The 25792-nt window shown below is 45.3% G+C and overlaps 1 protein-coding gene across 3 annotated transcripts in view; it reads left to right on the top strand.

The window, feature by feature from the left end:
* The first annotated feature begins 23440 nt into the window (after positions 1-23440).
* Positions 23441-25792, top strand: part of C1H4orf48 (chromosome 1 C4orf48 homolog) — a 63301-nt gene continuing 60949 nt past the window's right edge. For 2 of the 3 annotated variants that reach the window (XR_003854980.1, XM_029592457.1), the window contains exons 1-2: positions 23443-23578; positions 23958-24032. Coding sequence is in view for 1 of the 3 variants with exons in the window: in XM_029592457.1 (XP_029448317.1) it covers positions 23458-23578; positions 23958-24032 (196 nt within the window). In the remaining 2 variants the exon portion in view is untranslated. Of the gene's footprint in view, positions 23579-23957; positions 24033-25792 lie in introns of all 3 variants that reach the window. The other variant, XR_003854981.1, reaches the window with a different exon arrangement.

The raw sequence follows: 25792 nt of genomic DNA, 5'->3' as shown, positions 1-25792 counted from the left end.
CTCTCAGAAATTAATGCCTGCCCAAAGGCAGGAGTTAATTTCGGCCGGCACCAGGAAAGTGTACAGAAAAGCAGTACATAGCGATATTAAGTCAGAGGCCCCAAAAATAAAAAATACAAAATCTTAAAAAAAAAAAAAATCAGCCTGCAGGTTGGAAAATGGACACTCTATTTTGCCGACGTCCGTTTTCTGAACCCATGGCTGTCAGCGGGTTCGACAACCGATGCCGGTAAAATTAAGTGTCGGCTGTCAAACCCGCTGACAGCCGCCGCTTCTGCCAACAAGGAGGCGCTAAGGATGCAGTAGTATCCCTAGCGCCTCCTTATTAGCGCGGGCCCTCATTTGCATACTGAATCGCGTGCCCAGGAGAGTGGCCTGGGCGCGCGTTGGGAGAGCGGGCGCTCGCCTCGGAGCGCCGGCTCTCCCACGCATTTTACTGAATCGGCCCGACTGTTGTCCCAACACTGCTACAGGCTCCACAACACTATTGCCCAACCATGGGCATAGCCTTCACCTGCTCTCAGACTTTCCTGCTGCCATCTCCTATTTCGTCTTGTGGCTGCTGTGGAACACACAATATGGCTATCAGACATAGCAGTATAGTAAATGACCACAGATAAAGACCCAAATGGACCATCCAGTCTGCTCAGCAAGTTGTTTAAGGTAATAACTGCTGCTCAATGCAGGTTACCCCTATGCAGAAATGTTACACAGTTACCCTGTTTCATCATTTCTATTCTGTAGCCACTAGGAATCCTCTAGGAGGAAAGGAGAAAGAGCAGTGGTGGTGGTTGATAGGGTAAGAATTTAAGAAATGCCATGCTGAGTGAGATCAAAGGACCATTAAGCTCGCTATCTTACTACTGCTACTACTACTACTTAAAATTTCTATAGCACTGCTTTGGGGTACTGGAAGGACATTGTTTAAAGAAAGACATGGGAAGGACAATTTTCAAAGCTACTACTTAACATTTCTGTAGTGCTACGCGACATAAGCAGTGCTATATAAACAACACATGAGATATTCCCTGCTCAATAGAGTTTATAATCTAATCAAGAGAAACATACAGGTAAAGAGACAATGGTTAAAATTATTTAATGAGGCTGAAGGCCGACTATCAGGCCTAAGATTTAAAAGTAGTCTCAAAAATGTGGATTTCTAGGTGGGATTTATTTATTTATTTATTTATTTGTTGATTTTTATATACCAACATTCTTCGGAACATCATGCCGGTTTACATTGTAACAAAATAACAAGAGAGAGAAATATAATAAACAGGGAAGGGAAGGGGGGAGCAGTAATGAGAGAGGACAGCAGTAGGAAGGATAGGGAAAGAGAGAAATTTGATAGGAACATTTGACAAAAATAAAATTAACAATAGACACTATGTACAGGTGGGCTGGTAGGTACCAGACCAGTGATGGCAGTGACAGGGAGAGGTGGGGGGGTGGGGGGGGGGGAGATAGGGAGTATGACGCACCAACTCAGGAAGTCCATTCCAAGCACATGGTGCAGCCAGGTGGAAAGCATGGAGTCGGGAATTGGCGATAGAGGAGAAAGGCACATTTAGGAGTGACTTGTCTGATGAGCGTAGTGCACAAGGAGGGTTTTGAGAGAGAGAAAAGAGGAAAGACGGAGGAGCTGCAGAGTGAAGACATTTGTAGGTGAGTAACAGGAGCTTGAACTATATGTGGATAGGGAGCCAATGCAGTGATTTCAGAAGAGGGATTATATGGGTGTAGCAACTTTGATGAAAGATAAGTCACACAGCTGAATTTTGGATGGATTGAAGTGGAATGAGACGGCTCACCTGGAGACCTTAGGGTTGCCAACTTTTCCTCAGACTAGGACTGGACACGAGGACCAGGGATTGGGATGGGTGTATGTTCCCTCCCCTTTATTTGCATACATATGCATAAATATGCTTTCAATGATATGCACACACATGCAGTCTCAGATGCTGACACATGCATGCTCAATATGCTTTCACTGAAATCGTGCTCACATTTGCTTTCACTGAGATACATATGCTCACATGCTCACACACATATTCTGACTGACATACATGCTCAGATATGCATTTACACAGTCTCACATGTTTACATATGCTCTCATTGACACACACATGCTCTTATGCTTTCACTGTCACACATGCTCACATATGTTCTGAGTAAATACACACACAGAGAAAATGTATAAATTTCAATATTAATTTTACAAAATGTTATTTAAGCAATACATGCATATCAAAACCTATCTAGACAATTAAAATCTATCTCAACCATACTGCATTCATACCGTTTAAAAACATATAGCACCATTAAACATTTATTAACCCTTATATATAAATATATAAACATAATGTGGCTACCAATAGAGAAAAGAATCGAATTCAAAGTTCTCACAATTCTTCATAAAGCAATTTATAAAGCAGACTACACTGCCCTTGATGACATCATACATATCCATAGTTCCCTACGCACGACAAGAACAACTAGTAAACTTCAACTAGTGATTCCATCACTTCCACATGCCAAACTGTCTTCCACCAGAAACAGAGCCATCTCCATCATTGGCCCAAATTTATGGAATTCGTTACCTCATTACCTAACCACTCAAGAAAACATAAAATCTTTTAAAAAAGACCTAAAAGCCTGGCTACTCAGCCAAACTCTTAATGACAGCACGCACAATGATCTTAAAAAATAATCCCATAGCCTTCTGACATTCAATCTCCCTCCTATGACTAACTCTCCTTCTTTCAAGCTACAGATGTCCCCTTTATAATTTGAACTCAGACATTTCAGTGTACCTATCCTATTGTATATCTTGTTTTGTTTATACTACTATTATATACCAGTTACCACAGTTTATTGTTAAAATTAAATTTTAAATGTAACAGGTTGTTATAAATGTAAACCGGAGTGAAGGCAACTCTGCTAGACCTCGGTATATAAAAAAAATGCTAAATAAATAAATAAATAAATGTGATCCTCTTTCTCCTTCCAATCCTCTTTCTCCTAGACATTGGGGTAGATTTTAAAAATTTGCGCGATCGTGTACTTTTGTTCGCGCACTAGGCGCGAACAAATGTACGCTGGATTTTATAAGATACGCGCATAGCCACGCGTATCTTATAAAATCCGGGGTCGGCGCGTGCAAGGAGGTGCACATTTGCGCAACCTGCGTGCGCCGAGCCCAGCGCGCGCTGCCTGTTCCCTTCCCCTACCTAACCCACCACCCCAGCCCTATCTAAACCCCCCTCTTACCTTTGTTGGCAGATTTACGCCTGCTGAAAGTAGACGTAAATCTGCGCGCGCCAGCGGGCTGCTGGCGCGCCATCACCCAACCCGGGGGCTGGTCCGGAGGCCTCGACCACGCCCCCGGGCTGGCGCCACGCCCCCGGGCCCTCCCCCAAAACGCTGCGTCATGCCCCCGAAACACTGTGTTGTTTTGGGAACGCCCCCGACACGCCCCCTCCCCACCCCTTTTACGAAGCCCCAGGACTTACGCGCATCCCAGAGCTCTGCGCGCGCCGGCAGCCTATGCAAAATAGGAGCGCGCAGTATGGTTGAGGTTTTGATATGCATGTATTGCTTAAAGAAAATTTTGTAAAATGAATATTGAAATTTACACTTTTTCTCTGTGTGTGTATTTACTGATAGGATAGGGAAAATTTGATAATTAGACCCTCTGTGTTGTGATACACATATGCTCTGAAACACACATGCTTTTACTCACATATACTGACACATCCTCTCAGTGAAAAACACACATACTCACACATGTTCTCAGTGTGACACACAAGTGGGAAGGACTGTCTCAGTCAGATATGCATTGTTTTTGCAGGCACTGGGTCTTTCTCCCACTCCCAGCAGCAACAGCATTCTGGAGCAGGACACTGTGGCCTCCTCATTGTTTCCTCCCTTCACCCTTTCTAACTCAGTACTTGGCAAATTGATAGCACACCAGAGAGAGGCAGGCTGTGGACAAAAACCTCTGAGGAACAGAGGGAGTGGAGCGGGTGTGGTGTTCACATCGCTGTGCTCTGCTCCAGCCGCCGCTGTGAGAAACCAGCAGGCAGCAGCAGCACCACCAATGCCTTCACTCCTCATGCTTGCAGCCCTCCTCACTTATGGCCATAATGACTGTATCCAGTCGCCGTTGGGCGGCGCAGAGCCTGCTGTGGCTCCTGCTGCAAGGAACATGCCGGGAGGTAGGGAGGAAGGGTACATATGGGTGGGGCTACGTGGGTCCGGACAGTCTGGGAAGTCAGAGGGAGGCGGCAATGGGCGGTGCGTGGGGCTCAATTTGGAAACTTACTAGAAGTAATTAGTTGAGTCACAGCCACCAGCGAGTGAAGCAAAAAAATGGCACTTGTATAAGTGGCTGCAAAACCAGGCTGTCTGATCCAAAACCTTGCAGTTGGTCACCCTAGGAGACCTGTGAGGAGCAGGTTACAATAGACTAAGCAGGAGGAGATGAAAGAGTGGATGAGGGTTGTGGTTGTGGTTGTGCTGCAGCAGTCAAAAAACCAAACAGAATGTTGGGAATTATTAGAAAGGGAATGGTGAATAAAACGGAAAATGTCATAATGCCTTTGTATCGCTCCATGGTGAGTCCGCACCTTGAATACTGTGTACAGTTCTGGTCGCCGCATCTCAAAAAAGATATAATTGCGATGGAGAAGGTACAGAGAAGGGCTTCCAAAATGATAAGGGGAATGGAACAACTCCCCTATGAGGAAAGGCTAAAGAGGTTAGGACTTTTCAGCTTGGAGAAAAGACAGCTGAGGGGGGGATATGATAGAGGTGTTTAAAATCACGAGAGGTCTAGAACGGGTAGATGTGAATCGGTTATTTACTCTTTCGGATAATAGAAAGACTAGGGGGCACTCCATGAAGTTAGCATGAGGCACATTTAAAACTAATCGGAGAAAGTTCTTTTTTACTCAACGCACAATTAAACTCTGGAATTTGTTACCAGAGGATGTGGTCAGTGCAGTTAGTATAGCTGTGTTTAAAAAAGGATTGGATAAGTTCTTGGAGGAGAAGTCCATTACCTGCTATTAAGTTCACTTAGAGAATAGCCACTGCCATTAGCAGTGGTAACATGGAATAGACTTAGTTTTTGGGTATTGCCAGGTTCTTATGGCCTGGATTGGCCACTGTTGGAAACAGGATGCTGGGCTTGATGGACCCTTGGTCTGACCCAGTAGTTTCTTAGTATGTTCAGAAAGAAAGAGACAGATTGTGGCGATGTTTTAGAGAAAGAAATAGCATGTTTTAGCCGAGTTTTGGATATGTGTAGAGAAGGAGAGAAAGGAGTCAAAGATGACTCTTGGGTTATGGGCTGAGGGGGCCAGGAGAATGACTGTGTTATCCATAGAAACAGAGAAGGGAGGAAGAGGAAAGGTGGGCTTGGGGGGGGGGGAAAAATAAGGAACTCTGTATTACCCATGTTGAGTTTAAGGTAGCCTTGGGACATCCAGGCAGCAATGTCAGCGGTGCTGGCTCTAGGGCACATGGCAACCTGTGCAAAATGTGGTTATGGTGCCTCCCCCCCCCCCCCCCCAAAAAAAAAAGTGAACCCTGCTGTTCAGGAATAAAGGGGAAGGAAGTCACATTGTTGGGTGTTCCCTGTGAGGTTCCAACTTCACAAGGAAGCCGGCAGAGGAGAAGGCTGCAGCAAATGTTATTATTGTAAAGCTTGTTGCTCAGTTATGTTACATTGTGAACCGAGGTGATGTTTTGCAAACGTGCCTCGGTATATAAAAAACCCGTAAATAAAATAAGTAAAAAAACACTTCTGGTTGTGAACTGCCGATTCAAGGGGATTACGGGGAATGAGAGGACAGGTAATTGTGCAGGTTGGGAGGAAAGGAAAGAGACTGGGCTGGGGCTGGGGCTTATGGAGAAGAAAATTAATTATTGCACCAGAGAGAATGAGGAGGGATAAAGGATTGCTGCACTGAGGGTGGGGGCAGGATAATTAGGGGGGATGGGGAGAGAGGGAAGGTGACTATTCCAGTGGGGTGGAGGGCAGGGAAGCAGCAGATTATTAAGGCAAGACTTCCCTTTGCTAAAACCATGTTGGCTCTTCCCCCATTAGGCCATGCCTATCCATATGACCATTACTTTAATTTTTAAGATTAGTTTCTACTGTTTGCCCAGCACCAACATCAGGCTCACCAGTCTGTAGTTTCCCAGATCATCCCTGGAACTCTTTATAAAAATTGGCGTTACATTGGACACCCTTCACTGTTCAAGTACTGTGGCTGTTTTCATTAATACATTAAAGCAGGGTTGGCCAACTCTGGTCCTCAAGTTCCACAAACAGGTCTGGTTTTCAGGATATCCGCAGTGAATATGCATGAGATAGATTTGCATGCACTGCCTCCATTGTACGCAGATCTAACTCATGCATATTCATTATGGATATCTTGAAAACTTAGCCTGTTTGTAGAACTCGAGGACCGGAGTTGGCAACCCCTCGATTATAGATTACAAGTAAAGAAGTTTGCTTACCTTTAAAAAGGGTTCTCTATAAACAGGAGGATGCATTAGTCATAATAGGGCCGATTCAGTAAAGTCCGCGGGAGAGCGGGCATTCGCCCGCTCTCCCGGCGCGTGCACAGGCCAAGCTCCTGTGCGTGCGATTCTGTATTTAAATGAGGCCCAGCGGTAAAAACGGGCAAAAGGAGGCGCTAGGGACACCAGCGCGTCCCTAGCGCCTCCTTTTGGACCGGAGTGGCGGCTGTCAGCGGGTTTGACAGCCGACGCTCAATTTTGCCGGCGTCGGTTATCGAGCCCGCTGACAGCCACGGGCTCGGAAACCGGACGCCGGCAAAATTGAGCGTCCGGTTTTCGACCCAACAGTCGCCGGCCGACTTCAATTTAAAAACATTTTTTTTTTACTTTTGGAAAGTTTCGGGACCTCCGACTTAATATCGCCATGATATTAAGTCGGAGGGTGCACAGAAAAGCAGTTTTTACTGCTTTTCTGTGCACTTTCCCGGTGTTCGAAGAAATTAGCGCCTACCTTTGGGTAGGAGCGCACTGTACTGTATCAGCCTGAATGTGAGTGATGTCATCAATGGTGCTGACACTGACTTAGCTCTCAGAGCTCAGTAAAGTCTTTATTGAACATGCACAGGAATTCCCACATATACACACTGCCTCATTAGCCCCTCAGTCTTCCAGAGCTTAATTTTTAGTAAGGTAGTTGATTCTCAAGGAAGATGGGGGAGTATTAAGTATGGATAATTCATCCTATTGTCTATGAAGAACCTTATCTACAGGTAAGCAAACTTGCTTTCTACAGTCAACATGCAGACATAAATTAGCCATAACACATGGGAAGTCCTAAGCTGAGGGTTCCATTACAGAGCAAATAGACAACCCGACCCCACCAGTAGGGAGTGGACATCTGGGTGATCAGGCTGCACAGAACTACTTGTCCTAAGTTACTGTCTCCTCAGGACAAACAATAGTAGTGGGATGTGAAGTTGTGAACAGACGACCAAATAGCAGATTTGTAAATATCTTTATTTCTTATGTAATACATAAATAAAATTCAATGCAACTTACATCTACAATACGAGTAGCCTTGAGATGGATCTCATTTGATGAGCCTTTAGATGGATCTCATTTGATGAGCCTTGACTGAGTCTGTAATCTGTAAGCCAGCCAGCACATAACAGTGCGCTGTACAGTCTGCTAGCCAGTTGGACAGAGTTTGTTGGCAACTACCCTTGTCAATTTACTGGTATCAAAGATCATGAACAATTGAGAAGCATGATGGTGAGGTTGAGGTAGAGGCCAAGCCCGTTCTCCCTTGTGCAAATAATAGTTGGCGAAGGCCAGAAACCTTTCAGGTAGATTTAAAAAAATGTTGCATGCGAAAAAATGGCCCCATATACGCGTATGAGGGTGTGTGTGAGCAACACTGTTACCTGTGTAACTTTACTACTGGTCCTGATAAGGTACAAGTCTGGAGATTTTGTGCCAGATGGATCCTGAACACGAGAGAGAGAGAGAATATAACACTCTATATATCTCCCACTGTAATGTGGGCACTTTCAACTCAGAGTGAGTTTTTTTTGGGGGGGGGCGGTGTTACATTGGCCTGCCTAGGACACAAGGGTCTGTCAGCCTTGTATCACTCCCCCCCCCCCCCAATCCACCCTGAGTTGAAAGTGCCCCTCTTACAAAAACAGGTATAGAGTGTCAGATTGTCTCTTTAAGAGTCTCTCTTTTTCTCTCTCTCTCTCTCTTGTCAGTCAGTGGCAGGCAGAGTTTTCAAGCATAGTCCTAGGTCACAGGCTGAAGTCAAAACCAGAGATCCATCCGAAGGAGGGGCAGCACAGGCAGGCAGACACAGATGAACTGAAGACTGACCACAGGCAGGGGGCAAAGACCAAGAACGCTGAGGCAACTTGCTCTATACAAGGTAGTGGACCTAGTGAGAGCAGGTCTTAAATAAAACGAGGCTCCCTACATCATCAGAGGGCACCGCAAGCCTTTTAAATTGTGGTAGGTTGGGAGCATGCCTAGGGGCATCCATGTTGGAATCAAGCGGCATCTACTGCAGCATTGCATTAGGGCCAAGTTGAACATGATGGCCAGCTGCTCGTCTAAGCGAGATCTTCCCCCAGGCTTGGGGCTAGAGGTAAGTGTGGTGGTCCACAGACCACCAAATACAACAATATGTTTATCCAGCTAACTAGCCAAGCCACAGAGCAGCTGAAAATAGACCCTATAGAGATGAACAATCAGTAGTGTGGTGAGTGTACAATTTATCCAGCTAAAAAGGTGGTGATGCATGGAACAGCCTTCCTGTGGAGGTGATGGAGACAAGGACAGTATCTAAATTCAAGAAAGCATGGAATAAACAGAGAGGATCTCTGAGGGAGTAGTAAGGATTGCAAAAATGAACAGAAGAGAGAGGCTGTCGTGTTTCTATGATATAAATCAAACTTGCTATGTAAAGGACTTATCTTAATATCAAGTGACCTTCATATAGCGCCACTTCAAGCTTTGTGGCTTTTCAAATGATAAGCCCTGAAGAAAGCACTAGGGCTGTCACCAGAAACAGGCAGAGCTCCGGAGTCTCAGTGCGTGGATGACACGATGGTGCAAGGAAGAGGGATTCAGTTTTCATAGGAACTGGGGAACCTTTTGGGGAAGGGGGAATCTCTTCTGAAGGGATGGGCTCCACCTTAACCAGGGTGGAACCAGACTGCTGGCACTAACCTTTAAAAAGGAGATAGAGCAGCTTTTAAACTAGACAAAGGGGAAAGCTGACAGTCGCTCAGCAGTGCATGGTTCGGAGAGAGGTATCTTCAAAGGATACTAATGATGCATTAGAATTAGGACATCCCGACAGTGAGGTTCCAATAATAAGAAAAGTAGTCCAAGTGCCTGTAACTAAAAACTCACCTGAGCTAAAAAAAATTCTAACTTATCCCTATCAATTAAAAAGCAGAATGAAAATACAAACAAAAAACAAAATTTGAAATGTTTATATGTTAATGTCAAGTCTAAGAAGTAAGATGGGAGAATTAGAATGTATAGCAATGATTGATGACAGAGACTTAATTGGCATCTCAGAGATATGGTGGAAGGAGGACAACCAATGCGACAGTGCTATACCGGGGTACAAATTATATCGCAATGACAAAGAGGAGCACCTGGGAGGCAGTGTGGTGCTTTATGTCCGGGATGGCATAGAGTCCAACAGGATAAACATCCTGCATGAGACTAAATGCACAATTGAATCTTTATGGGTAGAAATCCGTTATGTGTCGGGGAAGACTATAGTGATAGGAGTAGCAACGTTCTCTCAACCTAGCTTGATGGACACTCTACCTGGGCAACAACAAGCTAGGTGGAGAGAATGTTGCCCAAATCTCTTCTTGGAGTGAGTTTCCTTACTCCGACGGCCAGCAAATCTTCACTAGAGACCACTGTTCAAATGTAAACCGGTATGATGTCCCCACCAATACTGGTATATAAAAGTTTCAAAAATAAATAAATAAAAAGTCATGGGATAGGTGGATTACAAACTGGCTAAAAGACAGGAAACAGAGAGTAGGATTACATGGACAATTTTCTTAGTGGAAGGGAGTGGGCAGTGGAGTGCCTCAGGGATCTGTATTGGGACTCTTATTTTTCAATATATTTATAAATGGTCTGGAAAGAAATACGACGAGTGAGGTAATCAGATTTGCAGATGGTACAAAATTGTTCAGAGTAGTTAAATAACAAGCAGATTGTGATAAATTGCAGGAAGACCTTGTGAGACTGGAAAATTGGGCATCCAAATGGCAGATGAAATTTAATGTGGATAAGTGCAAGGTGATGCATATAGGGAAAAAAAAAATAACCCATGCTATAATTACACAATGTTAGGTTCCATATTAGGTGCTACCACCCAAGAAAGAGATCTAGGCGTCATAGTGGATAACACATTGAAATTGTCAGTTCAGTGTGCTGCGGCAGTCAAAAAAGAAACAGAATGTTGGGAATTATTAGAAAGGGAATGGTGAATAAAATGTAAAATGTCAAAATGCCTCTGTATCGCTCCATGATGAGACTGCACCTTGAATACTGTGTACAATTCTGGTTGCCGCATCTCAAAAAAGATATAATTGCGATGGAATAGGTACAGAGAAGAGCAACCAAAATGATAAGGGGAATGGAAGAGCTCCCCTATGAGGAACGACTAAAGAGGTTAGGACTTTTCAGCTTGGAGAAGAGACCCCTGATGGGGGATATGATAGAGGTGTTTAAAATCATGAGAGGTCTAGAACAGGTAGATGTGAATCGATTATTTACTCTTTCAGATAATATAAAGAGTAGGGGGTACTCCATGAAGTTAGCATGTGGCACATTTAAAACTAATCAGAGAAAGTTCTTTTTCACTCAACGCACAATTAAACTCTGGAATTTGTTGCCAGAGGATGTGGTTAGTGCAGTTAGTATAGCTGTGTTTAAAAAAGGATTGGATAAGTTCTTGGAGGAGAAGTCCATTACCTGCTATTAATTAAGTTGACTTAGAAAATAGCCACTGCTATTACTAGCAACAGTAACATGGAATAGACTTAGTTTTAGGGTACTTGCCAGGTTCTTATGGCCTGGATTGGCCACTGTTGGAAACAGGATGCTGGGCTTGATGGACCCTTGGTCTGACCCAGTATGGCATGTTCTTATGTTCTTATGTTCTTAACTGAAAAATGAAAACGTGGGCCTGCTATTAGTAATTTGTAAACTTTCATTAAAATCGTCAATGGTACCTGAAGACTGGAGGGTTGCCAATTTTTAAAAAGGGTTCAAGGGATGATCCATGAAACTACATACCAGTGAGTCTGACATCTGTGCCAAGCAAAATGGTAGAAACTATCATAAAGAACAAACTTGCTGAACATATACATAGGCATAGTTTAATGGGACAAAGTCAACATGAATTTAGCCAAGGGAAGTCTTGCCTCACCAATCTGCTACAGTATTTTGAGGGTGTAAATAAATGTGTGGATAAAAATGAGCTAGTTAATATAGTTTATCTGTATTTCCAAAAAGTATTTGACAAAGTGCCTCATGAGAGACTTCTTAGGAAATGAAAAAGTCATGGGATAGGGGACAGTATCCTGCTGTGGATTGTGAACTGGTTAAAAATTAGAAAACAGAGAGTAGGACTAAATGGTAAATATTCCCAGTAGAGAAAGGTGAATAGTGGAGTGCCCCAGGGATCTGTTCCGGGACTACTGCTTTTTAATATATTTATAAATGACCTGAAAATGGGGACAGCAAGTGAAGTGATCAATTTGCCGATGACACCAAATAATTCAAATGGTTAAATCACAAGAGGATTGTGAGAAATTGCAAGAGGACCTTGCAAAACTGGGAGACTTAGCATGCAAATGGAAAATGAAATTTAATGTGGACATGTGCAAAGTGATGCACTTACTAGGGAAGAGAAACCCATATTATAGCTACACAATGCAAGGTTCCACATTAGGAGTCATCATACAGGAAAAGGGTCTAGGCATCATTGTGAAAGAGTGGCCTTACTACCCCTCCTTAACCTGTTTGGGACCAGGCTAGATACCTGGTCCACCTTAAATCTTATATATATACTAGCCATTAAGCCCGTAACAACAGGCTACATTAAAAAAATATTTTCGGTCCATTTCCTTCCTCCTCCCTCCTCCTCCCTCCTCATTCTCCCCCTCCCCCTCATTCTCCCCTCCCCCTCTATTCTCCCTCCCACCTCCCCCCTCTAGTCTCCCTCCCTCCCTCTCACCTTCCCCCTCCCCTCCCTCCCCTCAGTCACTCCCTCCTCCCTTCCCCCTCAGTCACCCCTCCCTCCCCCTCCTCCCTCCCCCCTCAGTCACTCCCTCCTCCCTCCCCCTCCCCCCTCAGTCACCCCCTCCTCCCTCCCCTCAGTCACTCCCTCCCCTCTCCCCTCAGTCACTCCCCCTCTCATTCACAACCCCTTTGGATGGCACAAACGGAAGATCTCCAGGGGAAGTCCCTCCCTCCCTCGCCCGCGCCGCCGCTACTGCTCCTCGCCGCCGCTAGTGCTACTGCTCCTCCCAGCGCCATTTTTGTTACAGGCAAGCTCTGACCAACGTGTTCGCCCACGCATGCGCGGTAGAGCTGCTGTCTACTGCACATTTGCGGCACGTCGGTCAAGCTTCATTTATCTAGTAGATATATATATATAGAGAGAGAGAGAGAGAGAGAGAGAGAGCTCTGTGGGCAGGACCAAGCTGGGGCAGGATAAGAGACTAAACCTAGCTAGGTTCATGAGTCCTCAGATTCTCCAAGAGAGGAGCTCCTGTGTACAGCTCTGCATTAAAGTATTGTGAAGTATACTGCTAGAAGAAGGTAGGCAGTCTACTAAATGTCTATATACAAGTACACTGCTATTGTGCTATTGTGTTTGTTGATTGAATGAAAGAAATAAAGTTTAAGTTGCATGAAGAAAGGTTGGAGTCCTGAATGACTGTGTCTCCAGCCTAAGGAAGTTGATTGGTCATCCCACAGTCATCATTGATAAGTTGAAATCTTCTGCTCAGTGTGCAGCAGCAGCAGTCAAGAAAATAAAATGCTAGGAATTATTAAGAAAGGAATGGAAAATAAAACAGAGAATATCATAATGCCTCTGTATTGCTCCATGGCGCAACCTCATCTTGAATACTGTGTGAAGTTTTGGTCACCACATCTCAAAAAAGATATAGCAGAATTAGAAAAGGTACAGAGAAGGGCAACCAAAATGATAAAGGGGATGGAACAGCTCCCCTATGAGGAAAGGCTGAAAAGGTTAGGGCTGTTCAGCTTGGAGAAGAGATGGCTGAGGGGGGATATGATAAAGGTCTATAAAATAATGAGTGGAGTGGAACAAGTAAACATTAATCGGTTGTTTACTTTTTCAAAGATTACAAAGACTAGGGGACACACAATGAAGTTACTAAGTGGACGTGGTTAGTGCAGTTAGTATAGCTGTGTTTAAAAAAGGATTGGATAAGTTCTTGGAGGAGAAGTCCATTACCTGCTATTAAGTTCACTTAGGGGCAGATTTTTTAAAAAATACGCGAGCGCGTACTTTTGTTCGCCCATCAGGCGCGAACAAAAGTACGCTGGATTTTATAAGATACGCGCGTATCTTATAAAGGTGGGGGGAGGGCGAAGAAGAGTTCCCTCCGAGGCCGCTCCGAAATCGGAGCGGCCTCGGAGGGAACAGGCAGGCTGCGCTGAGCTCAACGCACGCAGGTTGCACAAATGTGCACCCCTTTGTGCGCGCCGACCCCGGCGCAAGTTCAGCCTTAAATAATCTCAGGCTGCTGACGACAACGGAAGGGCCGGCAACCTTTGCCTGCCGCAGGGACTTTAAATAAATGAGGAAGACACGCGCGCGCCTACAGAACCACGGGATAGGAAGCAAACGGTGGCGGCATCTCTGCCGTGTCCCAAGGCATGCTGGTGGCATGCTAGGCTGCAACGAGGCGAATCACACCAGAGACAGCCCCTCCCCTCCACTGGAGAGCTGGGGCTCGCGGCCCCCCCCCCCCCCCCGCGGCGGCGTGGCAGGTGAGGAAGGCCGGTCGTGAGCTCCGCGACCATCCGACGCAACAACGTCAGGTGAGAGAGCCTAAAGTTACCCACAGAATTTTCACATTTTCACCAGTTCACTGATCTCTTTAATATGCACCTGAGGTGGGGGAAAGCTGAGCTCCTGTAGTGAACGTTGTGAACAGTCTGCTGGGGAAGATCAATCTGTTGATGACGTGCTATCTGATGGGAGGAGCAATCAGATAGTAGTTAGCAATCTGTTGTTGATCTGACTGCGGAGAGAGCAAACTGTTAGAATTCTGTTAGAGTTGACTGCTAAGGAAGGAGGAGTCAGCAATCTTATTAGAATCTGTGTTGCAGGCTCCTGAAGGAAGGAGGAGCTAGCAATCTGTAGTGTCTCAGATATCGTCTTGCTAAGGAGCAGCAATCTGTTGTGAGTGAGCTGCTAGAGTTAGCAATCTGAAATGAATCTGATATAGTTGTGGGTGGATCAGTGGGCCGGTGGCAGATGACCATGCTTCCAGGAGGATATCCCGAGAGGGACCACCGGCTAGGCTTGAGTATGGAGACAGACACACAGTTCTTTTATTAAACAGGTTTTTGAAACCACCAGAGGTGGCAGTAGTGAGCTGATATGCCCGGCAGGGCTGTAGTCCCTCAGGTACTGGAACAGTGATCCCAGGATGACTGAGCTGTTGAGAAACTATAGAAAGTGAGTAGGCAGAGTAGGCAGAGTTCATGAACAGAACTAGATGACAAAACTCAAATAAGGTCTCAAGGAAGCTCAGGAGCTGGAAAGGATTAGGCCCTCGAGGAGCGAGTACCTGGTTCCAGGGTAAGCTCTGAGAGAGCGATGGTAACTCACAGTTGTTTGTAGTAGCGATCTTCCAGGCAGAAGAGAATCTTCAGATTGTCCAGGAACATGGGCCCTCGAGGAGCGAGTACCGGTTCCTATCTGTAAACTCTGAGAGAGTGATGGTAACTCACAATTGTTTGTAGTAGTGATAGCTTCCAGGTAGAAGAGAATCTTCAGAGTGTCCAGGAAGATGGGCCTTTGAGGAGCGAGTACTGGTTCCTATCTGTAATCTGAAAGTAAAGAAAAGAGCAAGGCCCCCAAGGAGCGGGTACCTCTGGTAAGTCCGAGGAAGCAGAGTAGCTTGTGGGCAGTAGTCCGAAGGTAGCGAGACACATTCCCATACCAACCCCTTGCTAACTCAGTTTGATAGTGAAAATAGAGACCTTTAAATATTGGAAGCAGATGACGTCATCTCAGGAGACGCCCCCGAGGTTCGCACCCTTGCTGGTACTTCAATCAGAGCGCGCGCGCACGCCCTAGGTCTTCAGGCAACATGGCGGATCTGCAGTGTCGAGCCAGTCCGGGGACACCGCAGGGAGATGGCATGGAGACACCACGGCAGGCAACTGTCCATAAGACCCGGAGGGAGTCGCCACAGAGGTAAAGAGGGCAGAGTGAGGGCGTCGAGCAGCGACGGTCGCAACAGTACCCCCCTTCAAAGGGCGATCTCCTCTTCAGGTACCAGGCTTACGTTTAGAAGGTTGCGCGAGGTGGAACTGGTGAAGCATCTCTTCGTCCAAGATATTGGTCTGAGGCTCCCAAGAGATTAAATCGGGGCTGAAACCTTCCCAAATCAGAAGGTATTCAAAAGTCTTGCCTCTGTTTGAACATCCAGAATATCTTTGATCTTAATTTCTAAGTCGTCTTCTGCATTAATGACAGGTAGATCTTGAGACTTGGAAGAATCTTGCAGAGTGTTATTGATGATATCAGCAGCAATGGATGGAGCTGCTGTGAACGTCACTGAGCGATTCAGTGGAAGTGGTGATATAGGTGTACGTTCAAAACCCACTTCTAAGATGACTCTTCAGTAGATGTTGCTGGATGAGAGATGTAGATGTTGCTGGATGAGAGATGGGGCATCACCAGCGGAAACAGACTGGCTGGTTGCCAGAGATATCTTCTTCGGTACAATATGCTGTGGCTCCTCAACACATCTTCCAGAGGTGGCAGTAGTGAGCTGATATGCCCGGCAGGGCTGTAGTCCCTCAGGTACTGGAACAGTGATCCCAGGATGGCTGAGCTGTTGAGAAATTATAGAAAGTGAGTAGGTAGAGTAGGCAGAGTTCATGAACAGAACTAGATGACAAAACTCACATAAGGTCCAAATGGATGGACTGTGACAGATACCTCTAAATTTATAATCCGTGAATGCGGATATGATCCATGAAGACAGTTATAGTTGAACGCGTTTGAGCCAAAGTGAACGTATAGGCAATATAAATATCAGCAGCCATGAGTTGAACTGCCGTGGATGTCACTGAGATCTTTGGGAGAAGTGGCGATGTAAAGGAACGTCCAAAGCCCACTTCAGGTTGTGATGCAATAGTGGATCTTCTAATTTGACGAAAGGACTCCTCAGGTCTTCCACTAGATGTCTGAGAATAAGGTTGTCTCCTACCCCAGAGTCCATCAGGGCAGGGGTCTGAACCGTAGCCGGTTCGCAGATCACAGAGACTGGAAGAGAACGCGGAGGAGAGAATGCAGTATGGCCCAAGAACAGTCCTCCACAGGATTTAGGTCTGTCCGTTTCCCGGATGAATGGAGCATGTAGAGACATCATGGCCGGACTGACCACAGTACATGCACAGGCCGCGTTTTTTCTCTCCTTGGAGGACAAGTGTCCATGAACAAGTTGCATCGATTCGTCTTTATCAGCAGCAGAAGTTACTGGAACCATCCGAGGTGCAGTAGTAGTACTGGTCTGTTTCAACCCAGGTATCACCTTAGGCCGGACCTCCTTCACCTTGTCTCGGAGCCGGTGATCAATCCGAGTAGCCATGGCTATTAATTCGTCCAGCGAGTCAGGTGTCTGGCGAGCGGCCAGCTCGTTCTTTAAGTGGGTATCCAGGCTTCTGCAGAAGAGAGTCTTGAGACATTTAGGGTCCCAGCGAAGTTCCTCTGCAAGAGTCTTGAATTCTATGGTGAATTCAGCCAGTGATCTGTTGCCTTGCTTCAAGTCCACCAAAGCAAACTCGGCAACAGAAATACGAGCAGGGTCATCAAAAATGGATTTAAACAAGTCCATAAATCCTTCTATGTCCTGCAGAATAGGGTCCTTGCGTTCCCACAAGGTAGATGCCCACAACAGAGCTCTCCCATCCAAGTATGACAGGATGTAGGTGGTCTTAGAGAGAGCCGTGGGAAATAAGGAAGGCTGTAAGGTAAAGTGCATGCAGCACTGGTTCAGAAAGCCCCGGGTCTTCTGAATTTCTCCGGAAAAGCAAATAGGAGCTGCCAGTGGTACAGCAGTCTTTAAAGTTACCTCCGGTGACTGACCTTCTTGGTTGGAGGCTGTGCCTTGAACCTTCTGAAATGCTGCAGTAAGTTTCTCCAAAGTTTCTTGCTGCTCTGAGATGCTTTGGGCCAGGCCCGGTATAGCCTGCAAGGCAGAGAGATGTACTGGATCCATGGAGTTAACAGTATCCCATAGTAATCCGGATCCACTGGAGTTAACAGCATCCCATAGTAAAGCCGGATCCACTGGAGTTAGCAGCATCCCATAGTTTAAGCTGGATCAACTGGAGTTAACAGCATCCCATAGTAAAGCTGGATCCACTGGAGTTAGCAATCTGTAGTGAACGTTGTGAACAATCTGCTGGGGAGGAGCAATCTGTTGATGACGTGCTATCTGATGGGAGGAGCAATCAGATAGTAGTTAGCAATCTGTTGTTGATCTGACTGCGGAGAGAGCAAACTGTTAGAATTCTGTTAGAGTTGACTGCTAAGGAAGGAGGAGTCAGCAATCTTATTAGAATCTGTGTTGCAGGCTCCTGAAGGAGGGAGGAGCTAGCAATCTGTAGTGTCTCAGATATCATCTTGCTAAGGAGTAGCAATCTGTTGTGAGTGAGCTTCTAGAGTTAGCAATCTGAAATGAATATGATATAGTTAAAGGTGGATCCCTGGGCCGGTGGCAGATGACCACGCCCCCAGGAGGATATCCCGAGAGGGACCACCGGCTAGGCTTGAGTATGGAGACAGACACACATTAGTTCTTTTATTAAACAGGTTTTTGAAACCACCAGAGGTGGCAGTAGTGAGCTGATATGCCCGGCAGGGCATATCAGCTCACTACAGTGATCACTACAGTGATCCCAGGATGGCTGAGCTGTTGAGAAATTATAGAAAGTGAGTAGGTAGAGTAGGCAGAGTTCATGAACAGAACTAGATGACAAAACTCACATAAGGTCTCAAGGAAGCTCAGGAGTTGGAAAGGATTAGGCTTTCGAGGAGCGAGTACCTGGTTCCAGGGTAAGCTCTGAGAGAGCGATGGTAACTCACAATTGTTTGTAGTAGCGATAGCTTCCAGGCAAAAGAGAATCTTCAGAGTGTCCAGGAACATGGGCCTTCGAGGAGCGAGTACCGGTTCCTATCTGTAAACTCTGAGAGAGTGATGGTAACTCACAATTGTTTGTAGTAGCGATAGCTTCTAGGCAGAAGAGAATCTTCAGAGTGTCCAGGAAGATGGGCCCTTGAGGAGCGAGTACTGGTTCCTATCTGTAATCTGAAAGTAAAGAAAAGAGCGAGGCCCCTGAGGAACGGGTACCTCTGGTAAGTCCAAGGAGGCAGAGTAGCTTGGGGGGAGTAGTCCGAAGGTAGCGAGACACAGTCCCATACCAACCCCTTGCTAACTCAGTTTGATAGTGAAATTAGAGACCTTTAAATATTGGAAGCGGGTGACGTCATCTCAGGGGGATGCCCCTGAGGATCGCGCCCTTGCTGGTATTTCAATCAGAGCGCGCGCCCTAGGTCTTCAGGCAACATGGCGGATCTGCAGCGTCGAGCCGGTCCGGGGACGCCGGAGGGAGACGGCATGGAGATGCCACGGCAGCCAACCGTCCATCAGACCTGGAGAGAGTCGCCACAGAGGTAAAGAGGGCGGCGTGAGGGCATCGAGCAGCGATGGACACAACAGCTCTGCAGCCAAAATACCTCAGTTTTCAAATTATTTAAACTGAGTTTTGTACTAACTGCAACTTTTAAATCAAGTTAGTTGGTAAATAAGCATAGAGAGTATTCCAATAGTCTAGACAAGAGATCAGGAGGGAGCAAGTCATCTTCCTCAACACTCCAGACTCCAAAAAAGAGGGAAACAGCCTCGCCATTCTGAGTTTCATAAGGGCCTTTCTAGCTACTTCTACAACTTATGATTCTAGCTCAAACATAGTATCTATTGCTACTCTTAGGGCCTGAGTTTCAAAAGTATTTACATGTGTAAAACTGGGTTTTATATGTATAAATGCACTTTACCTATATAATTGGGCTTTTGAAATTTGCTACAATGTATGCCATTGAATTGTCCATAGAATTTACCTGCATAAGAGCACTTTATACGTGTAAATGGCCTTTGAAAATGTCTACGATAGTATGTTACATCTACACGTGTATCTCCTTTGAAAATTCACTTGCTAGGGTCTTAAATTTTCATGACAATGTAACCCTGACAACTGAAGAGGGCCAATTCTCAAAATCTCTGTTATTGCCAAAGTTATGTTATAGCTTACTGGCCAAAAGCCAATTTGAAATCTCTCTCTTAAAACGAAATTGAACAAGTTGATAGAGGACACCTTATCAGGCTTCAGTGGAAGCAGGAGCTGAATGTCACCAGCGTAGATGTGATGAATAAGGCCAAATTATTAATACTGTAATTTTCCCAATGATGCCATATAAATATTAAATAGTAAAAATGACAATAAGGAGCCCTGGGGAACTCCACAGGTGAGCCATCTAGGGGCAGAAATCCTATTTCCAGTCTTAATCTTTTGATATCAATTATTCAGGAAAGAGGAGATCCAGTCAATAACTTTATCTCCAATACCTAGGGCCCTTGACTTTTCCACCAAGATGGAATAATTCATAGTAGCGAAGGTGGAGGAAAGGTCAAGGAGGAGCAATATACAGATTTCCCTGGACTTTACTTGTCTGGAGACTTACTTAGAGTTTACCTAGATTCTAGAATGGATTTTACATGATTGGAGACTTACCTGGATTTTACCTAAACTCTGGCCTGGGCTCAGGGCTGGTGCTATCAATTCCGCCACACTGTGCAGAAGATTACTGCACCGCCCCCCCCTGTCCGGAGCGACCCCACCACTACAACTGGGAACTTCTTTGGCCACCGGTGCAGGCGCACTCTCCTGCTGCTGCTGCCTGCCGCCTTCCCACCTGCTTCCCCGTCTGCCGCCTCCCTAGGTGTGCCGCTCCATGCAATTGCACGGCTTGCACACTCGGTCGTGCTGGGCTTGCCTGGACTCAGCCGCGCTCTCGCTTGTGGCCTTCAACCCTACATGCCTCTGTGCACAAACAGGTACTTACACTTATTTTCTTTTGTTGGTCACCTACACTCCCAATTGTTTCTGACAAGCATGCTTCTTTGTGCCTCCCCTCTCATCTACTAGCTCAGGCAGGCCTGGATTTAGGCACAGGCAACATAGACAATTGCCTAGGGTGCCAAATTTTGAAGATGCCAAATACCCAGGCCAAAAAGGGATGCAACTTTGCCAAGGAGGAGTCTGCTTCAGCAGTCCACTTCAAGGGGATGATTGCTGTAGGACTCTGGGATTTTAAGCAGTGGGGAGGAATAAGGGGCATCCCCCATTTTACAATTTTCAGGATCTCCCACCCCCACTCTCCAACTTTGCCTAAATGGTGCCAAACTCTTAAATCCGATCCTAAGCTTAGGGGTGGGAAACCTTTTTAACCAGGGCCACACGTTACTGACTTTCATTTGTACTAACGACTGAGGGGGGAGAGGGCAGGGAAGCCATTAGAGATTTTTGTTCAGTGATCTCTGGAGTACCCTGAAGGTTATTATTTTCCCCTATATTGTTTAATTTGCATTTGAAACCCTTAATAAATTTTATTAGGAAACATGGAATCTCCTTCCAATTTTTGTCTGATGATATTCAGTTCTAAATTCTAGTAGAATAGTATTGGGGTGAGGTATTAAAGACACTAAATTGTTTAGTGGATATTACAAAATGGATGACCATAAACTGAAGTTGAATACAACAAAAAAGTGAAATATTATGGGAGTGCATTGTAAACTGGAATCTGATGGTCACTGTTGAAGATATGAGTGCTTTTTTTTATCTGCAGTACCTAAACTATGGAACTTGCTCCTAAAGCATCTGTGTTTTGCCATTGCACTTAGTTGTAGACATGCCTTGAAGACTTCGTCTCTAAATAGAATCTGGCTAGAGATTAATATTATGAAGATTAATATAGTAGATAGACATTGTTCAATTCAAAGAGGGAGAGAGTAAATGATCTATATAATGCTAAATGGAAGCTATAGAGTAGGGATGATCAAAACTGAGATTAAAGGATTTATGGTTAATGTTATGTTTTAATTGTATATCTGGTGTAATGGAGTAATTATGTAAATGTAATTTATATGATTTTGATGTGTTACACAAATTATATATGTTTCACACCTGTAAAAAATTTTGAGTGGGCTTTGAGTAAAACAGAATTGAAAAAAAATCAAAATAAATACAATAGTCCTAGATTCATGGATTATTAATGTCAGATTTGAACATTCCCATTGAAGGCATTTTTTTCATTAAAACATTTGTACAGTTCTGAAAGCCATGTTGGAAATGAGAGGCTCGGTTTCTATGTATGCATGCCCAGCTCTGTGACTTCCAGTTGAGCTCTTTCAGCTGGCAACTGCTGGACAAAATGACACCTCAGGCAAGAACTGCTTGGCACCCTTTTCCCTTTGGGGCTTAAGGAGGCCCTGCCTCTCGAGGCATGGGCCGTATAACTGGGCAGAGGGAGGGGGGAGGGGGGCACAGCCTAGGTGCGGAGAGGGGCGGACAATGGGATTAGGGGCCAGTTCAAACCTGGGCATGAGCCAATGAGACAAGGAAGGCGGCGTCTCTGAGCTCAGGTACTTAGAGGTAGGGCGGGGTGGGGGGAGCACATTTGCAGCCTGGAAGCGAGAGCAACCCTCCCACCACCCCACAGCGCAAGGGGATACTGGGATTGGGGGGATAAGTCGTCACAGCCATAACAAAAGGAACAGCGGGTGCCCTCACCGGACCATAAGGGGATGTGTCGCTGCATAGGGGGGAAGTTTTTGGTGTTGGGGGAGGGGGAAGGGGAGGAGCACAGCACCAAGGACTTTGCATAGGGGGAAAGCGGGGGCATGGATATAACTAAGCATGGCGGAGACCGAGATAATGGCCGGTCTGGGGGTGGCCCAATGAAGGCCTGGCATAAGCAATAATCGCGGCCCGCAAGGCCAGGGGTGGGAGGAGGCGGCAGAATACTGCACGGAGCGGCAGTAGCCAGGGAGGCGTTCACGGAGCGGGATGCCAGTGGCGGGTGTTCCCCTTCACGGAGCGGAAGGCGGGATTGGCATTCACGGAGCGGGGTGCCAATGGTGTACCACCTTCACGGAGCGGAAGGATGGAGGGCTGCCGTCTCCAAAAAAGCATTGGGGTGGGAAGAACAAGGAAGGTACCGGTGAGGGCGTGGCATTTAGCTAATGCCAATTGTTTAAGCTGCTGCAATATAAAGTAATAAGGTTATAATGTTAAATGCTGGCTGTGGCCGTTTCTTCCACTTAATAAAAGTTATCTTGGCTTACCTACTCTATTGTCGCGTGGTCAAGGGTGGGAGGGGCGGTCGTCCGTGAGCTACGGCGTGCCAGAGTTATGACCTCACAGACTGTGCTCAATGTATCTCTCTTGCTATGTAATCCAGCTTCTACCTTACTCCTAGGTAAATGCATTCAAATAAATACATAAAATGGTAATGTGGGCCCCTTCCACCCTTAGACTGGCATCCAGGATGGTTGCCTTTCTTGTCCAACCCTTGCCACGCCCTGGTCATCATTAGGCAATAGACGGTGTCTGATATCTGTCACCGTTCCCAAGAAAACAACCTGAGCTTCCAAATCCACATTCACCGAGCAGGATGTAATCGAGAGGGGGGGAGCAGTGTGATTTTAACCAGAGAGGACCGGAAAAGTCGTAGATACAGCAGACTCATTCCCACAGGGTCACTGGGAGCAGTATAGACAGACAAGATGCTCGCGCTCTTCTATCTTGTTGTGCTTTTTTTTTTTTAATTTTAAATATAAAGGAGAGAGATCTCTGTTACATGCCTACATGTCCTCTAGTCTCGACTAAAGTCATATTTCCGAGACTGAAATTCCCTCCACCCCCGCCATCTTTTCTGTATTAGATCTGAGTCCTGCAGTGCAGCGCTCTGTTGCCAAGGGAGATCACCATGGCAATAATCTCTTTCATGGCAGGTTAAAGAGACCGCCGGGGTGGGGGTGGGGGGAGCGGCACATGCTCAGAGCCGCAGCTCTGCTGCCAGCCAGCAGCGGCCATTTCAAAGAGATCAGCACAGAGCCAAGAGAGCGAGCGAGCGAGCGAGAGATCAGGTACCCAGCAAAGGCCTTGTCCGTCGGTGGGTGAGGCGATTTTCCATTTTTTTTTTATTTTTTTTTTTAATAATTTTCCATTTTCACCAATTTCTCTGAGATGTTTCTCACGTATCTTAATCCAGGGCAGGAAGCAGCCTTGCCCAAATCTTGACAGTAATAATTACCGTGCAGCGTAACACACACCCGAGGCACACTAGAGAACATTTTATTTTATTTTATTTTTAACGGAAAATGTAGAAGCTGTGCATGAGTTGGTTTGAAGAGGCGTGGGATATACTTGCACACTTTAGAAGAGAATCTGTTTGATGTTATTATTTTAAGTGACTGGAGGCTAGCGCTGCTGGCGAGTCTACCATGGAGTGATGTACAAACAGGAATGTCTTTTTTTTTTTTTTTTTGCAGTAACTGGAAAAGAGCAGCTTATTATTAGCACAACTGATTTGCTGCGACAGAAGCCACAGAGGTTGCCTAAACGTTGTAAGTACTGCAGTCTGCCAAAGCTTTCTTCTGATACAGGAAGTGTTTGTTGAAAAAAATCAGTTTACTGTATACAGATGTCTAATATCCTGTGCCGTTGGGTAACTTGTCTGCTGCTACAGTAAATCACAGTGGGTGATAAACCTGGGTGGACCTTTCTCTGAAATTCTATGTGCTGTAATGCTTCTTGCAGACATTCATTTTTTTTTTGTGGGGGGTGGGAGGAGTTCTTTGAGTTTAACCCTAGCACAGAAATTATTGTTCAAGAAGTAATTTCCATATGTTCTTGGGGTTTAACTAGGTGACATGTTGTACTGCTGATTTTCAGTGATTTACATGTCTCAGATTCCCCCCCCCTCCCCCAATTAATTATGGTATAGTGGAAGCCAAGACAATGTGTTGCTGCCTTTGAACCTGACTGTGTTACATTGTCTAGAAGACTGGTTATCAGTTACTGTAGGTGTTACATAGATTATAACTAGCCAGCTGGATATACTAATTACAGATTAACCAATGACTGTACTATAAAAAAAATGAAAGCCAGCCATAGAAACTTGGCTGTTTGTTTGATATCACTCATTATTCAAATCAGTTTTTATTTTCTTCCTTATTGGGCCTCTGCTATCCAGGATAAAGGAGCATGGTGGACAATCAAGTGAAATAAAAAAAAAAAGATCCCATACTTAAATCCATACCCCTCTGATCCCATGTCTTATCATCAAGCTTTGTAATAATCTAAACCGTTACCAAAACTAGTGAGACTGTTGCCTGAACATCCTTCCTGGAGATACATGGCCATGGCTAACCTGCTGACACTGACTCAGTTGGTTTCTGTACCAACTCAGCTACCCCATGGCCTGCAGTGGCATTGTCTCACTTCTTTTATCTGCCCTTTGTTTTTTCCTCTTCATCTGTCCCCCTGCTTCTGCCTTAAGAATGATTGAAGGAAACAGTTTGCAGTAGTTCAATCTCTCAGACCTCTTCCTACCACTGTCATAATTAAGTGCATTTAATCTCCTTATAAAGTGCCACATTTTCATTCTTACTTCCAGACTATTAATGTACAACTCTCTCCTTTTTAGTATGCTCAATTACAATTATGGAATAATCTTCCATCACTGTATGGTGCTTTTAAGGGCGAACACAGGCTTACCTTCACTGTAGTGATTGTCAGTGCTTAACTTGCATTAAATCTTCAGATACTGACCACTTTTTGAATAGGGAGTTAAAAATATCCTCTTTTAACTACTATCCATAAGAAAACTAGTGTACAACTGGTATCCTGCCATACACATGCTTTTTATACCTCACACTTTGGAGATAGATGCCAATAATATTTTTATTAAATGTTATTTCTTAGTAAATAAAAAGCATCCAGATGCATTCAGAACACTCAGAAACCCCCCTGAATTCAGAGACAAGCATAAGACTATTGCAGTTGATATTCAAATGGTTAACTTTGGGAATTGTGTTAGGGATTTTCATGATTATTGTATTGCTATCCTTGTTTGAAATGTTTTTATTGCTCTGTGATGTAAACCGCCTTGGGTCCTCTTCTTTGGGGAGGAAGGTGGTCTATAGGTATAGAATAGAAGTAGAATTAGATGATTTCAATCTCTCTTTTTTGGAAATTTTCTCCTATTGACTACCTAAATGTAACCTCTGAAATTCACAAGGTGGGCAAAAACGAGACAGATCCACAGACGCTGCAGGGATGGATTTACCATTTAGCTGGGTAATCCCAGCTGCATAAATAATTC

Source organism: Rhinatrema bivittatum, chromosome 1 (assembly GCF_901001135.1).
Source record: "Rhinatrema bivittatum chromosome 1, aRhiBiv1.1, whole genome shotgun sequence".
Taxonomy (NCBI): domain Eukaryota; kingdom Metazoa; phylum Chordata; class Amphibia; order Gymnophiona; family Rhinatrematidae; genus Rhinatrema; species Rhinatrema bivittatum.
Note: the sequence above shows the minus strand (reverse complement) of the source record. Positions and strands in the feature narration are given on the sequence as shown.